Consider the following 15,036-nt stretch of genomic DNA (forward strand, 5'->3'; position numbering starts at 1 on the left):
CGTAAGTAAATGGGATTGATCAGCCTCTGCAATGCTCTTTCTCATAGTGGAAGGAGACCCAGTTCAAAACAAGAACCTCACCCTCCCTGTGGAGACACCAGGTGGTGCAACCTTCCTGTGTGACATGCAGACCAGCCTTTCTCTGCTGTGGATCTTGCCAGAACATTTGAGTTTTGGGAAGGTCAGTGTGAATGCAGTGATCAGTAAATATTCTGCTTTGTCTTTAACCAGGCTGGAGATGCAGCACTTGAGCCAGTGCTGTTCTCATATTAAATATATGTTAATAGCTCCAGTAGTTCTAAAGGCCTATAATCCCTCCAGTTTAGAATTTCTAGAATATTATTCTACTCCCACAGAAATTATTCCAGCTATTAAAGGATATTTTGGTGTAGTGATACAACACAGTGAGTGTTGATTCCATCAATAAGAAAGCTGTTACATACAAGTTGATCTAATAACAGTAATGTTCAAACAGAAGTTAAAAACCCAAATAATCAAAATGGGCCAATGTTGGAAACTTCCTGTAGTACCATTTTAAATGATCAAGTACTATACCTTGACAGTTGGTCAATTGTCTGAGAGTGTAAGTTTGTTAGCAAGTTTATGTAACACTAACCTCTTATTCCCTGAGTAACTGCTGTTTCCATGTTCTCTTCTGTTTCCCAGAACTCTTTGGTTACAGGAAATGGTTTGAAAGACAAGGTTACATTATCTTAATGTGTGTTTTTTTTTTTCCTTGAAAGAAAATGAGGCCTGTAGTGAAGCACTGACCAATTCTTAACTGTAACATTTTCCAAAGAGTTGCAATGGACTGTGGTGCCATTACATGAAAGACATCTAAGCAGCAGTTTGAAAGGACAGCTGAGGCCTGACTTCCTCTCTTCCTGCCCTCCAGACCAAAAAGAAACTCCAACAAGGATGCAGAAATGGCTGGTTCGGTTCTTTTCAAAGCTCAATGAATGTAAGGAAAACGGAATATGTAAATATTTGCCATTGCAAAATAATCTTGTTAGTGATGATGAACAGATGTTCCCCAATGCCACATGAAGCTACCACTCTGGATAGAACATCAACCATTTGTTTTACCTCAAATTACTACCACAGAACTTGCTTCAGATTAAATGTTTATTAAAATTAAAAATCACCATACAATAGAAACTATTTACATATTTAACTGATAGTCTGCTTAAACTGCACAGTATGACTGAAGGAAGCCTATGGAAAAGAAAAGCAAGTAATGATTATGCTGCTGAACTTCAACTGCAGGCACAGTGAAGCTTTATCAAAAGGGTATTAAGGTTCTGCAAAGTACCATTTGCCTAAATAATGGGGCTGAGGGTTGGCAAAGATAGACTGGGTTTCAGTTGTAAGAACCAGTGTCATTTTGGGAAAAAACAAAAATAGCAGTAATCTATGCTGTAGTTACATTGCAATTGCACTAGCTCAGCTGTTTTGCTAAGTTGATAGAACAATAGGTAGGGCTTAGCAAACTGCATTCACTTTTAGGAGGCAGATTTATATACTGAGCAACAAACCTATAGTGTCCCTGCAATGCAACTTGATATCTTATTGTATATTTCCACAAATTGTTTTGAGAGTGCTAGAGCTAGTTTTAGCTTTAAAATAGATTTGAGGTTAGTTGATTAAAGCAGCAAAATATTGTATTCTTGAATAATCAGAGGATTAAAAATAAAGATTAAAATAGTTTCACTGGTAACAGTGAAAGTATTAACTTCCTTCAAAATCCTGTGCTTTTCCATGGACTTCAGATGATGATGACTTTGGCCTTGTGGGAAGCTGAAGTTTGAATGCAGAGCTCAGTGTCCTGCTGCTTCTGCCATCACGTGCATTCATATGGCACTTCTGCATCTGTGGTGGCTGGGCAATGCTTTGAAAATGATTTTGAAATTAGTACAAGTAACACAGCAGTAAAACAGAATCATGTTCAGTGTAAAGAATTACATACATACGTAACCCTTCCTTAAAGGAAACCATGAGATCATTTAAGAAGTCTAACAAGATGTAACAGTAGTCCAACTACTAATATGAAATAACAAGCATATAAAATAATTTTCACAATATGCTGAATTTCAGGAAAGATGCTTTAAGAACACCACCTTGTCTTAAAGTTTTAAGTTCTCCTTCATGAGTTTTTCTTTCAGAAGCAGCTACTCATGTATCTTCTTGCCTCTTTTATAAAGGTCTCCTTGTAATGCATTCCATGACTTAGATCCTGAGCAGGCTTTGTCAAACCGTAACATTGCATGATCACTTTCCTTTCTTCTCCCTCCCCACCCCAAAAGCCTGCTTGGTTTGGGACCCTTCTGCAGATGCAAAACAGAGCATTTAAGGAGAACTTAAGTCTTTAGAGGAACTGTTTTAACTGAAGAAAAACACGATTATTTCTCTGCAGAAGTATTCTTTCCTTCAGCATTTCAGCTTCCACACTCGGTTAAGACATTCAAACTCATGAAGTAATTGGTTTGAGCAGTTGTTCAAATAATAGTCTGTGCCAATGATCCATGTCAATAGAAAAAATTGTTCTTTGTTCTATGGCTGTTGTTGATACTGCCCTTCTGTTGCTGTGTAAAAGTCATCGAGCACACTCTGTAGATAATCAAATGTTGGCCTCTCTTCTGCTTTGTCTTTCCAGCATGTTTTCATGATATCATAAAGCTCAGCTGGACAGGTTTCCATGCGTGGCATTCGGTACCCGCGCTGAAGAGCAACCATCACATCTGAATTGCTCATACCTTCAACAGAAAAAGAAAGTTCTGATCAAATTATCTCAATTCCTGAATATTTTTTTTTTCTTTTTTATTTACTTCACCATTAATACCTTCAACTGATAATATAAGGCCATTACTACTTATTAAAGGTAGCTACTAATATTAGTTCAAAAAATGAGACTGAGGTGTACATCAGCATCGAGGGACTTGCTTTGAAAATTCCATGAGAAGATTTCTGTTTCCTCAGTTGAGTGTAGTGACCTCTTTGGTGCCAAGTCAAGTCTAACAAGACTGTGGGAGAGATCATAATGCTTGTCTCCAGAACAAGCTCTGCTCTCCACTGACTCGTCCTGCCACTGTTCTGCTTCCAGCAGTGGTGAGATTCACAGCAAAAGCCCACCTGGGCACCAGCCTTTGTTGCCAGCTGAAGACCTTCTAACCAGCTCGCTGTAGACTCCATCCATACTGAGATGGAGACCAGCCTACCTGTTTGACCATGCTGCCAGTCACTCCTCCCAATGCAGTGACACACTTCCAGGTTTTCTTCTACATCAGCTTCTGTATCAGTGCTGCTGATTGCAAAACACTGAATACTGCCACTCGTGATCTTGTAACTCCTCATCCTGTTCCTGTTGCACAAAACCCTCTTGCCAGCTGTGCCAAGCTTTGCTTTGTTTCCCTGTTACAGCTTGCTTTCAGGGGATAAGATCTGTAACTACCAGTAGTGCATCATGAGCTTCAAATGCCAACAAACACCACATGAGAGAGGCCTGCTCTAGACTCTATCCTCCTCCTCTCTTTCCCTTCCCCCCCGTTCCCTTTTAAAATCCTTGAGAGACTGATTCATGGAACAATTTCCACACCTTACTCTCAGGAGGTCACCTATGCCAGGGCTAACAAAAAGGCTCATCAGCTTATCCCTTCCTCTACAAATCTTCTGCAACCCAGCGGAGTAATTGTGCCAGGATTGCCCTCTCCAGCACTCAGACTTGATGCTTTCTGTTCTCCAGCGCACACTGTTTCTTCTGATGACTGGGCAAGCAGGAACCACCCATGTGTCAGCCTAGAGATTTGCTACCACCAGTGAACACCTTCCCTCTATTGGAAGAGGTTTTCCAGACCCCACAGCCACTGGCTGCTTCTCAGGCTAAATGCTCCATGTGGCGCAGTTCTCCCTAAGACTAGAGTTTCTAATGTGTTTTCCCCAGGCAGCTCAGCCTCTGGTGGGGTGTGTGCCTGACATTCACTGCTCCTGCATGTGCTGGTTCCCCAGGGGTGCACGGACCGCTGCTGCTCTCTGCTGAGAAGAGGCAGGATGGGTCCCGCTCCAAGCAAGGGCAGCGGTGGAGGCACAAGATGTGGTGCTTCTTCGAGTACTTGGCGACTGTGCAGCTCTGTCCCTGCAGACTGTGCAGATCTTTGTACGTGTTACCTGACTACTAAAGCTGTGATTTAAGCCACTTGGCAGGTAAGGACACATTTGAATTACAACCAAATAACTTTATCAGATACAACTATGATTGTTCAAGATGGCTACAGCTCCTATAGTTGACTTCAGCTCAAGACTTTGTTTTAACCTATTCTAGAAATACTGCTAGCCATGAAACCTGGGTCTGGATCAGAGTGCTTACTTTGAGCACATCTTTTGTATTTTCAGTTCTGCTTTGGAAGGGGGAGTGAAGTTTTCCTGAGCTAATACTGTACATGTGTGTAGAAAAACAGTATTTTAATGGCATGTTGCCACAGAATAAGGAATTACTGCTATAAAAAGACAAAATAAACATAGGAAGAAAGCCAATAAAGCATTTTACAAAGAACAGCAATCTGATTGCTTGAGCTTAAAGAAATGGATTGTATATAACGTATGCAGTAAAATAGTTAGTTATTCATATCACGCGAAGTCATGGTTAACTGTGTGCAGCTACATGAGGACTGCTGCTGCTGGGATTTTGTGCAGAACAGGGCCGATTCTGTGGGTTTAAGTACTTTCGAGGATTGTGATTAGATCTAGTGTCTGCAGGACTGATTGTTACATTCTGAATGTGAAGGACAAAGCCTGTGTTTCAGCTAACCTGCAGGAAAACTGTTTGTTAAATAACTATTTAAGTTCACAAGGCTAAAGTGAAAATACTTTTCTCAGTATACCATAGTAAATATGTCATGAAGATACTTGCGTATGTTTGGGGTTTTATTTAAATCAACGGGCTTACTTGTCTATCTCATAGTCCAAGCAGTATTCTCAAAATAACTGTCTTAATTTTTCCTTTTTTGTTGTTTTTTCTTTTTTCTCCCCCCCCCCCCTTTTTTTTTCCTTGTGTGTGTCTAGAGAATTATCTGCCTCATCAAAACTACATCCTAACCAGTAAAAGAAATATATCCCACATGCATATTTGTCACACTTAACACCCTATGAAATGATAGCAAAGGACATTAGCTCTAAAGGTTTGGTATTTGTCTGTTAATTTACACTGTGGTACCTGTTAAGCTTCACAGATAAAGAGATATTTCCTTACATTAGAGCTTGGGAAATGACGTGAACACAGTGGTATGAAGAAGAATCGCACCACATAGAAAGCGGTGTATCTTGTGAAGACCAGCAGACATAATTGGAATGCAAGTATTGATGTTACCCATATTCCACATACTATATAATCATCTGGAAATTAGTTTTAACAATGAATTCAACTTATTTGCCAAGGGATTCAGATACTTGTTTCATATTTCAGAGGTAGTTCCCGAAACTATAGTCCTACTAATTGCTTTGAGTTTCTCAGGAAGAGAAACAGCTGTTGGAATTCAAGAACAAAGATCACAAAAGCCCCAAGTTTCTTGGCTGGAAATGCTTCCTACCAAGTTGCCTGCCTAAATTTTCTTTATGGGTATTAACTACTTGCCAGTTTCAACTCAAACTATTTCAAATGCAGCTTTATGCTTAATACTGTCTAGTTGCTGGAGCTGGTTAATAATTCAAAATAATATTTTGAAGCATTCCCATTAGAACTGAAAAATCAATTTACTGTTTCTCTCCAGTGGCTGCTGGTTACAACCTGTCACTAGTTTACTCTTGCCATTCTGGGGTTATTTGTCCAAACCTGTCACATCTTTTCATGTAAAGTAAATTAGTCACCCATTTATTTTGCCGTCCTTCTGATTCTTCAGTATCTACTTCCAGTCCAACAGGCTATTTCAATTTATACTTCTATTTAAAATAGACATATCCCTCTTTCGGTTTAATGTAAGCAATGCCTGCAAACTATTAGAATCTTCCAGTATGCAGTCAAGAGGCTTCCGCTTCTAATTGCTGGTTGACAAATGAATCCACAGTGTATGGCCTATTTATGGTGCTCATAAAAATGCTCCCATATTTAAAAAAAAATACTGTCCAGACTTCCCCTAGAAGAGATATTTTCCCACAGTAGTACAGTGTCTGCTCTACACATTGATTTTGCTCTTAAAATAAAAATATGACATGTTTTATGGAGGTAAAGAATGAGCAGACTTCTGGAATTAACTACTGGTTTGGGTTGTGTATTTTTGTAGTGCTGGTTTCCAGGTGAGCTCGTGGGTTTGTTCAGGGTAGGACAATTTTCAAGGCATCCAGAAATAATCTTGTGAGGCCATCTCAGCATAGGCAACTGTCTGGACACATGGGCATACGCTAACAGGAAAAAAAAGGTGTCCCAACTGTGGGAAGAACCATGCATTACTCAGCTGTGTACAACTCCCATCTGATACTTCCTGAGGACACAAGCAGTGCTTAGAACAGCTTTAGGAGGACCTGCTACTCAGTCACATATTTTATAGCCCTTACCTAAAAAACAACCCAGAGCATATGTTTAAACACTTAGCTGTGCAAGCAGTCCTATCACCTCTTGAAGTCTGAGGGGGCTACTCTTGAGCTTAAGTGCTTTCCTGGACTGGAGCCTTACTGAGCAATGAGAATGTCTGGTTTGGCTCTACCTCCTGTATGGAAAGTTGATATGTTCTTCCATACCATAGTGTTAAGTTGGCCGCCATCACCCCTTCCCCCCATCTCCTGGGGGGTCTGGTTTCCCCGTGCCCAGAGGTGTTGAGCCTACTGTCATTTCAGGGAGTGGGGTCTGCCCCTTTGCTCTGTCTGGCAGCTCAGGATGCGGAATTCCAGCTGCTCCTGAAGTGGTGGAGAGAATGTTTTCACTGTTTACACAGCAAGAGCTGCTGCACTGGAAGCACTGGGAAAGCTTTGCTTGGATGAAATATCTGCTCTCCCTCTACTGCCTGAAAACTGCAGGATCCTAAGAGCTCTTCTCAGAAGTTACTCCATCTATCAGATGTGTAGTACAGGCAAAAGTGGCTGTACTATTCCCATTTACCCACAGGATAAGAGAATTTAGGTCAATTTTCCATAACCTAGTAAGCTTAAATGAACGCAGTCTGCTGCCCGGAGTTAATCAGCTATGCCCAGGATGTGACAGTTTTGTGTGCATAAACATGCCCTTCATTCAAACTGTCTCTGTGCTGGGAACTTTAATATGTATTTTGTTTGACAGAAGGAAAAATCAAACATGAAGCACATAACCACTTCACAGCTACCTAATGCAGCCACAACTGATGTACTCCTCTGTGGTCTCGTACCTGCACCGCATGGAACAACGAAGAGTAAATATTCCTAGCAGTACATCAACACTGCTTTAGGCTCTGCTTTCATATTTGTTTAGATTAGCTAACACTGACAAATTATTCCAGCCTATTTGCCTGTGAAAACATGCTTTCTTAGTATTTTCACATATTACAATATTAAAAGCCCCTGCAGCTTACACAGCACCTTTAGAACTTGCAGCACTGCATCCTCGCTATGGGATTCTGCTATTGACCTTAAAGCTGGGATCTGTGACTATGTGGCATTTTCTGCAGTTGTAACACCTTCTAAATATATAAAAAATGACTATGCGTTCATGGTGCCATTAGACCATTTGCTAGAATTTACCCCAAAGAGGCATGTGGTTTACACGTACACTGACCGTGAGTTTTCAAAGCACTAACATTATGTACAAATCACTGCTGTTGCTACTGTGAGATGCCAGCTCTTTCCCTGTGGATTTTCTATGTTATGATTTTGTTGTTGTTGTTGTTGTTTGTGGTTTTGTTTGTTTGTTAACACCAAAGTATAAATACAGAGTAATGGTATAAACACACACCCATACCTGGATAAGGAATCTTTCCGTATGTAACGATTTCATACAGGAGAATCCCGAATGACCACACATCAGATTTAATAGTGAAAGATCCATAGTTAATTGCCTCTGGTGCTGTCCATTTAATAGGGAACTTTGCACCTGTAAAAAAAAGTACAGTCTCAGTCAGTCACAGGCAAATTTAAACATCCAATATCAAGTCACTAGGTCTTAAATGGCTTGCCTAAGACACCTCTAAATTAGCAAAGTTATCAGCAACTCCTTCTGTCCAAGAGTTATCAGCAGAGATGTGCTGCAGGACGCGTGTTGCCACACTGCATGTCCTGTGTCAGGGTGCAAATAAGATCCTGAAAGTTACATATCACCTTTTGACTCTTTATGTAATTTTTGCTAAAATTACAGTCACCATTTTCCATTCTGCCAAGTGGTCAGGCATCAGTCTTACAATTCTCATCACCTGGAACTTTGCAAGACTTTAACTAACTTTTCCTATTTTAAAGAAAGTCAGTTTAGCTTCAAGATACACTTTAACGCGTTTCACATTCAGCCATAGATGCAAAAGCAGTGGCAGGTCATTTCTTAACAAGTCGTATCTTGAAATACTGTCTCTCATTTCTAATTAACTGGTTCCAGAAAATCCCATATAAAAGCAAACTCCTTCCAGTCAAATAAGAGAAGTTCAATCAGCCTTTATTGGGGAATATCACATCAGCTCTCCAGACAACAGAGTAACATAATACAAGCAGATTCTCTCTAGGCCCTTTTTAGCCTGTTCTATCATTCTGCCACAAAATACCAGGTAAGCTAGGAAGCTTTTCTGAATGGCAGGAAACACATGAAAGAAACTTGGCATAAAGAATTTATAACCTGAAAGGCTGACTTAATCAATATAAAATGTCCAGAGCTAGCTAAAAACCACAGGTATGGGTTCTGTATCTCTGAAAACTGCTTAATCAGACCCTTCCCTCTAATCTATTGAATTATTGTTACCCAGTGACCACTGAATAGTTCATCTTCCTTTAATACCAAGTGTAGTGCATTGTTCTCATTCTTCCTCATACCTCAGTTCTTCCCCTCTTGTCCTACGTTACCACAGTTTCCATCCAGACTGTATGAAAATATGAGGTAGTGGCTTTAAAATGAAAAGGGGAAAGCCAGCCAACAAACCTGTTCCGAAAAGTTATCCCGATGCAATCCGTGCATGGAAACAAATAAAAACTTTTCACTCCAATGAACTCACCGCGCACTTCTTGAAAGGATCCTTGACAACATTAGCAAAACACACGTGACAAAACCTAGAAAAATCTCTTTAATGCTCTGATTTCCCCTCTTGCCAGTGCTGACCCTGATGCGATGTCACTTCCCATCCATGTGCTGATCGGGGACATGATCTGGCCTCTCAGAGCCCCGACGCGCAGCAACAGTGCTGCTGGACACACAAACCAGTGCTGCAGCTCCTAAAGCAGCTTCAAAAGGTAAACAGTTCTGCTAAAGGTTTTCTTGTTACCAGCAACTACACCTGCTAGGGCTCCTTCCTCTCTCTAAGGGAAAGGAGGTGCATGTGGCACTTAAGGATGTGGAGAGAAAATAAGATCATATTTTCTTGGCATTTAATTCAGTGGGATGGAGGCTGTGGCTGTGCAATTAATTTGTTGAACATAGAAACATGTGTGTGCAGCTAAGTACTCTCAGTTTTCTTTGTTATTCAAATTTATTTAAAATAAACTTTTCAAAAAGCCTGGGGAGCAGAGAAAGGTTATTTGTTTCCTCATTCTTTCTAAAAATTGTTGGCATTAGAATGCTGCCTCTAGGAAGCTGTTACAGCATTTTCTGTCCTTGGTGACCGTATCGTTGTTATGTACAGCCTCACTGCCTCCCAGAGGCCGAAGTTTTAAAGACACAAATAAAAATACGTACCTTCCCTTGCTGTATATTCATTGTCTTCGATGACTCTTGCTAGCCCAAAATCAGCAATTTTGCACATCAGTAAGTCCGAAACCAGAACATTTGCTGCTCTCAAATCTCGATGGATATAGTTTTTTCTTTCTATGTATGCCATCCCTTCTGCAATCTGTAACAAAAGAAACAACTAATTCGATATTTCAACACCACACACCACCATCAGCAGGTCTGAGTCCTCTGTCCTTTCAATGTATCAGCAACGCCACATCCAGCTTATTCATTACCAGTATCTTTGGAGCAATTTTTAGATGTAAGCAAGGAAATGGTGATTGCCATGGAAAACTTATGTGTAGATCCAGTCCTGCAAAACTATATTTACAGTAGCAGCTTCATAAGAAATGTTTGGGTGACTAACATCTGGCAGGATTAGAGATATGTATTAGAGACATTTCCCAAAAGAAAACCTTAATTAAATGTTCCTACGATTTTGACTAAGATATTTTCTTCCTCAAACTATTAACCAGTTTATTCCCCAAATACTAAGAAAATGGAAGGAATGAATTAATATGTTAAACAAGATACAGATGTTCTTTTAAGACTTGATGAAGCAACTGTGCAGATAGAGTTAAAAACAAACAAACAAACAAAACAACAACTTTCTATTTACCCAGTATAGGCCTGGACTATCAGGAAACAATTACTCAGATATGGCAAACAACTTTATCATTTTCTTCTACAGCAACATGTACCTGCTTATACACAAGGGGTGTTTGGCAACAGTAAGCTCTCAGATACTATCATAAGTAAATTTAATTTGTATTTCAACAGCCCAAATTAATATCCTAACCAAAATAAAGATTAATAATCTTGTCAAAATATGCACTGAAGATGATTTTTTTCAGTATTTGCCCAGACTTTTTTTTTTCCTGCCCTGAAGGAAAATAGTTTACTTTTCAGAATAAAATAAACTGAAATAATAGCTTCTATACTCAGAGCAATAAAACCAATGTGTAGATCATAATCTGTGTAAAAGTTTAAGAGGAAGCAGGAAAAAATAAAAAATAAACTCAGGGCTTGAGAGCTGTCGGTTTTTCCCTCCCCATCAGACTCTGGTGAGGGATCACTCCCAGGCAAGGTCCACAGTCCACCCTGTGCTGCAGGTACCTCTCCAGGACGTCTGCAGGTGGGTGACAGACACCTCGTCCTCAGCCACAGGGTTTGGGGAACTCACAAGCTCCCAGATGTGCTAAGGAAGCAGCAATGAAGCAGGAAGGGTCCCAAGCACACCCATGTCCTGGCTCTCTCCACCTCAGCAGAAGACAAGCGCTCAGGTCCCTTCTCAGCGCCAGAGGTGCTCGTTTCAGCCGTGCAGTAAAGCACACAGGAGCGCTTGACCAAATTTTAAGAAAATATTAACATCACTTCTGCTTTAAAATGTCCCCATGGGAGTACTGCGAAGGCACACACTGCCACCACTTACAACACAAAACCACACAGTCCTCGTTCCTCTTTTTCAGTTTAGGCAATGGAAAAAAAGAGCTGCTTGCCCTCCCGCCTCCTTCCACTGCAAACCTCTTCTTGCAAACCAATATATTCTTCAGAGCAGAGTGTTTCATTGCCCTTGTACTACACAGGGGTGTTCTGACACCAGACCAGAAAGGAACTCTGATGAACAGAATGAAGAACACCTGTATTTCACATTTTCTAGAAATAAGTAAGATGTTGTATAGTGAAGGAAGCAGCTCCTAGTAAGTAATTGCTGCAGAAAGTCTTACTAGAGACTTACAGACAAAAATAGAAGAGTAGTATTTGATTCACAGCCCACTCTGCCTCTCTCTCCTCCCCATGCCATTGCTTGGGTTTGGGGAGGACTGAGAGATGAAAGCAAAGGTTTTGCTGTAAGATCAGTGCTGAGGCTGGACTGGCCAGCTTGCCAGATACGATCAAAATGCAGACAGGTCCACTAATGTGACCTAAAATACATCAACCATCACAAAGGAATCAACTTTCCACCTACTTCCGCGTACAGATTTAACCTTTGGGTGAACTCACGAAAGAGACATTTGTGATGGCGATATTTAGTTTTCAAGCCCAACCAAGCACAGCCATTGGAAAGACCATTTTATTTCCTCTTATTTGTGCCAGACTCACTGTAGTCATAATCTGATTAGTCACAAATGAAGAATGTGACATCAAACAATTCATTATGTTTTCAGCAAATATAAACTACATTTCCGTGTAATTCCCGGACAATGGTTCTGACTGTGCTGAATCAGAGAAATTCAAAGAAGCCACGTATGTACAAGCATTTGGGCATGCAAAAAATTCCCAGGTAGGAAAAGAATAATGGGCAAGGAATTTTGGATGGGAGAGGGAGGGGAAGCATGACAAATGGACTACTGAATCCACACGTCTGGTCACTTTAAAACCTCTGCTTGTGGAAAAAGAAAAAAAAAAAAAAAAGAGGATTTATTTTAATCAAGGGAATTGGCGCCAGAGCCCATGTGATAACTCTTTATGATAATTGTTGGGTTTTCATTGCCAAATGATACGTTAAATGTAGAGAAATTCATGGGAACAAAAGAAAATTAAAGTCTTTTCCCCCCTGCTTTTAATGATCATTGTTACCTGCCAAGACTGTTCAGCTGTGTGTAACTACTACTCAGGAGCAGGTTTGGAAAGCTAATTTGGGCTTCTGGAGTATGTTTTGTGGCCTTTAAGAGAGGACTCTGCCTACACAACTGTTACCTCCAAGAAGGGAGCAGTTTGCCCTTCACCTTTAATGAACTATTGATGCGCTTCTAGAAACACCCAAGTTAAATCCTTTTAAAACCAACCAACCAACCTCTGAATACTAGGAACTGTGTATCCAAAGCAAGAATGACGAGTAACTCACTAGTTCCTGGAAGAGATAAATCTGCTTATGCTCTTTCTGCCTGTAAAACAGGGTAATTACTCACTCAACTTTCTGGAACACTTGTGGGTCATTTCACAAACAGGTAAAAAACTCTTTCAAAACCCTGAAAGAATATGGTAACAAAAGCATGGACCAAACAGTGTTGCTTTGAAAACATGCTTTCTCTACTTTCTGACCAATTTTTTGTAACTTCTGAAGGTGTTTGGAGAAAGCAGAAGACTAAACAATAAACCAGTCCTTTTCAGGAGGGGACACTATGGTCACAGAAGGGCTACACCTTCTGAAAAGGTCACTTGGTCACAACTCCTAGGCTTCTTTGGTGGAACATCACAGCTCATGTGAAACAGCACACAGAGGGATGGGCACTGAGGTGGTTTTTTTTCAAAAGGTGAGACTTAGCTGTTTTGTTTGTGTGTTGTTTTTTTGTTTGTTTTTCCTACAAAACGGGAGACATTCTGGATTCCTCCGTAGCTCTGTTTTTCAACTAAAAGACATGCTTAATTTCAACTCCCATTCAAAGGTCTGTGATCTTTGTTAGTAAGAGTTATTTCAAACTGTGCTTTACACATAGGTTCCAATGTTGCCTCTTCATGCAGAGGGAGGGTTATGGCAAGACATGTAATGGATCTCACTTATGCATTTCTAGGCTGTACGTAAAAATGTGGAATACTAAAGAAGCCTCATAGGATGCTTTGGCATCATGCTGAGAATGTATTGTGTCATTTTGAGAAGGAAAACTAAGTGACAGGGATCATAAAGGAGAGTGGAATGGAAATCAAAGGGAATGAAAGAATGGCCAAATATGAAGAACTTTTTTTCTTCCTCAGGACATGAAACTTTAAACAACTTGAAGGGCTGATAGGTACAACCTCATAGTTAAAAAGCCTCAGGAACAATGACACCATCAAAAAACCTCAGCAATTACAAGTGCAAGGGCAAATCACACATTGTAAAGGCAGTGCCTGACAATAAAAAATTGGCAAATCTTACATGGTCAGAAACACCTGAAAATGATGAAGTCAGATTTAAAAAGTATAAAATATAAGAAAAATGAGAAGAGATCACCCACAAAAAGTGCTACAAATAGTAAATATAAGCAGGGTGCATTAGTAACAGGACAAGACCAAGGAAAACATTCATATTAAGTGAATGATCAAATGATGAAGACTACCTGCAAATTGCACAGAGAAGTTTTTAAATGCGTGCTTTTGCTCCAGTCTCCACTGAAAGGGCCAAGGATACAGACATTGTAAAGAGATAGGAACACTGGATGCAAAAAGGGAAGGAACTAGGTTAGAACAGTTTTTGTGGATAGAGGTGGTTTATGAGACACCTGGAAACTGTCATTAAATCCAAACTCATAGATCCTCACTTGTCTACAAGGCAGGCAAGTGAAACAGGAAAAAAAAAAATATGTAAGTGAAGAATCAGTATTCAAAGTTGAGCCTAGTTTTTATTTGGTTACAAATGAAGTCAACCGTGGGAAAACAAAACAAAACCAAACCAAACCCACAAACAACCACAAAAGGTTATGATTTACAGCTTCCAAAATATAGAGAAAAGTAGGCTAAGAACCTTTCCAATCCTCTCCTGCCCTATTTTAAATGAAAGTCATGTAGAAATGATTACTTAGAGATGGTTTAGGTATGCTTTTAAGAGATTTCCCATTGTGTTGGTGGATGTGGCTTTTTACTCTTTCCAGGATCTGCATTATAAAACTACATGTGCAAGCGCAGGCAGCAGAAGGCAGGGGTTGGTGCGTAAAGGTAGCTTCGAAATTCCCCTTGCATCATTGCTTCCTGCGAGACAGGCAGGGATGAATGGCTGAGCTTGCTCCCTGGGGCTGGGAAGGTGCTCCTGGGGATCCAGCCATGACAGGGACATCCTGGTCACATCCCTTGTCCTTTGCTCAGTGGGTGGGGGATGGTGGCCTCAGAGCTGCTCTCAGTTGCCCACCAGCTCAGGGCCAGGGCTTGGTGGGATGCTCCTGCCCAAGCAAGTAAAGCAGCACAAAAACCAGACTGCAAATGAGTGCAAAGCACTCAGGGTTGGAGGGAACATCCTGCTGGTGAATTTGAAGCAGAGGAAATAATGGAGCATATCCTGAGGTCCACACTGCCTTAAATTGGTAATTCTCAATTCCTAGGGAAGCACCTCACTAAGAAACAGTCTCCAGTTTTGAAAGGTTTGAAGCAAACATGCTATTTCTCTGGACAAGACTGTCTTTAGTCTGGGATTAACCAAAACCAGCTCCCTTTCAATAATGTCCAGATGCATGTTAAAATAAAATATACTTCTTGATCACAGAGTTTTC

At 40.5% G+C, this 15,036-nt stretch overlaps 1 protein-coding gene across 7 annotated transcripts in view; it reads right to left on the reverse strand.

Annotated features, from left to right (window-relative positions):
* Window positions 1-1,111: 1,111 nt before the first annotated feature.
* The window catches only part of LYN (LYN proto-oncogene, Src family tyrosine kinase), a 53,225-nt gene continuing 39,300 nt past the window's right edge, over window positions 1,112-15,036 (reverse strand). For all 7 annotated transcript variants that reach the window (XM_065831117.2, XM_065831114.2, XM_065831118.2 and 4 more), the window contains exons 11-13: window positions 9,821-9,974; window positions 7,913-8,044; window positions 1,112-2,753 (exon numbers count right to left, since the gene is read on the reverse strand). In XM_065831117.2, the coding sequence (XP_065687189.1) occupies window positions 2,551-2,753; window positions 7,913-8,044; window positions 9,821-9,974 (489 nt within the window). In that variant the 3' untranslated portion in view covers window positions 1,112-2,550. The remainder of the gene's footprint in view (window positions 2,754-7,912; window positions 8,045-9,820; window positions 9,975-15,036) is intronic.

The sequence above is a fragment of the Patagioenas fasciata genome, chromosome 2 (genome assembly GCF_037038585.1).
Source record: "Patagioenas fasciata isolate bPatFas1 chromosome 2, bPatFas1.hap1, whole genome shotgun sequence".
NCBI lineage: Eukaryota > Metazoa > Chordata > Aves > Columbiformes > Columbidae > Patagioenas > Patagioenas fasciata.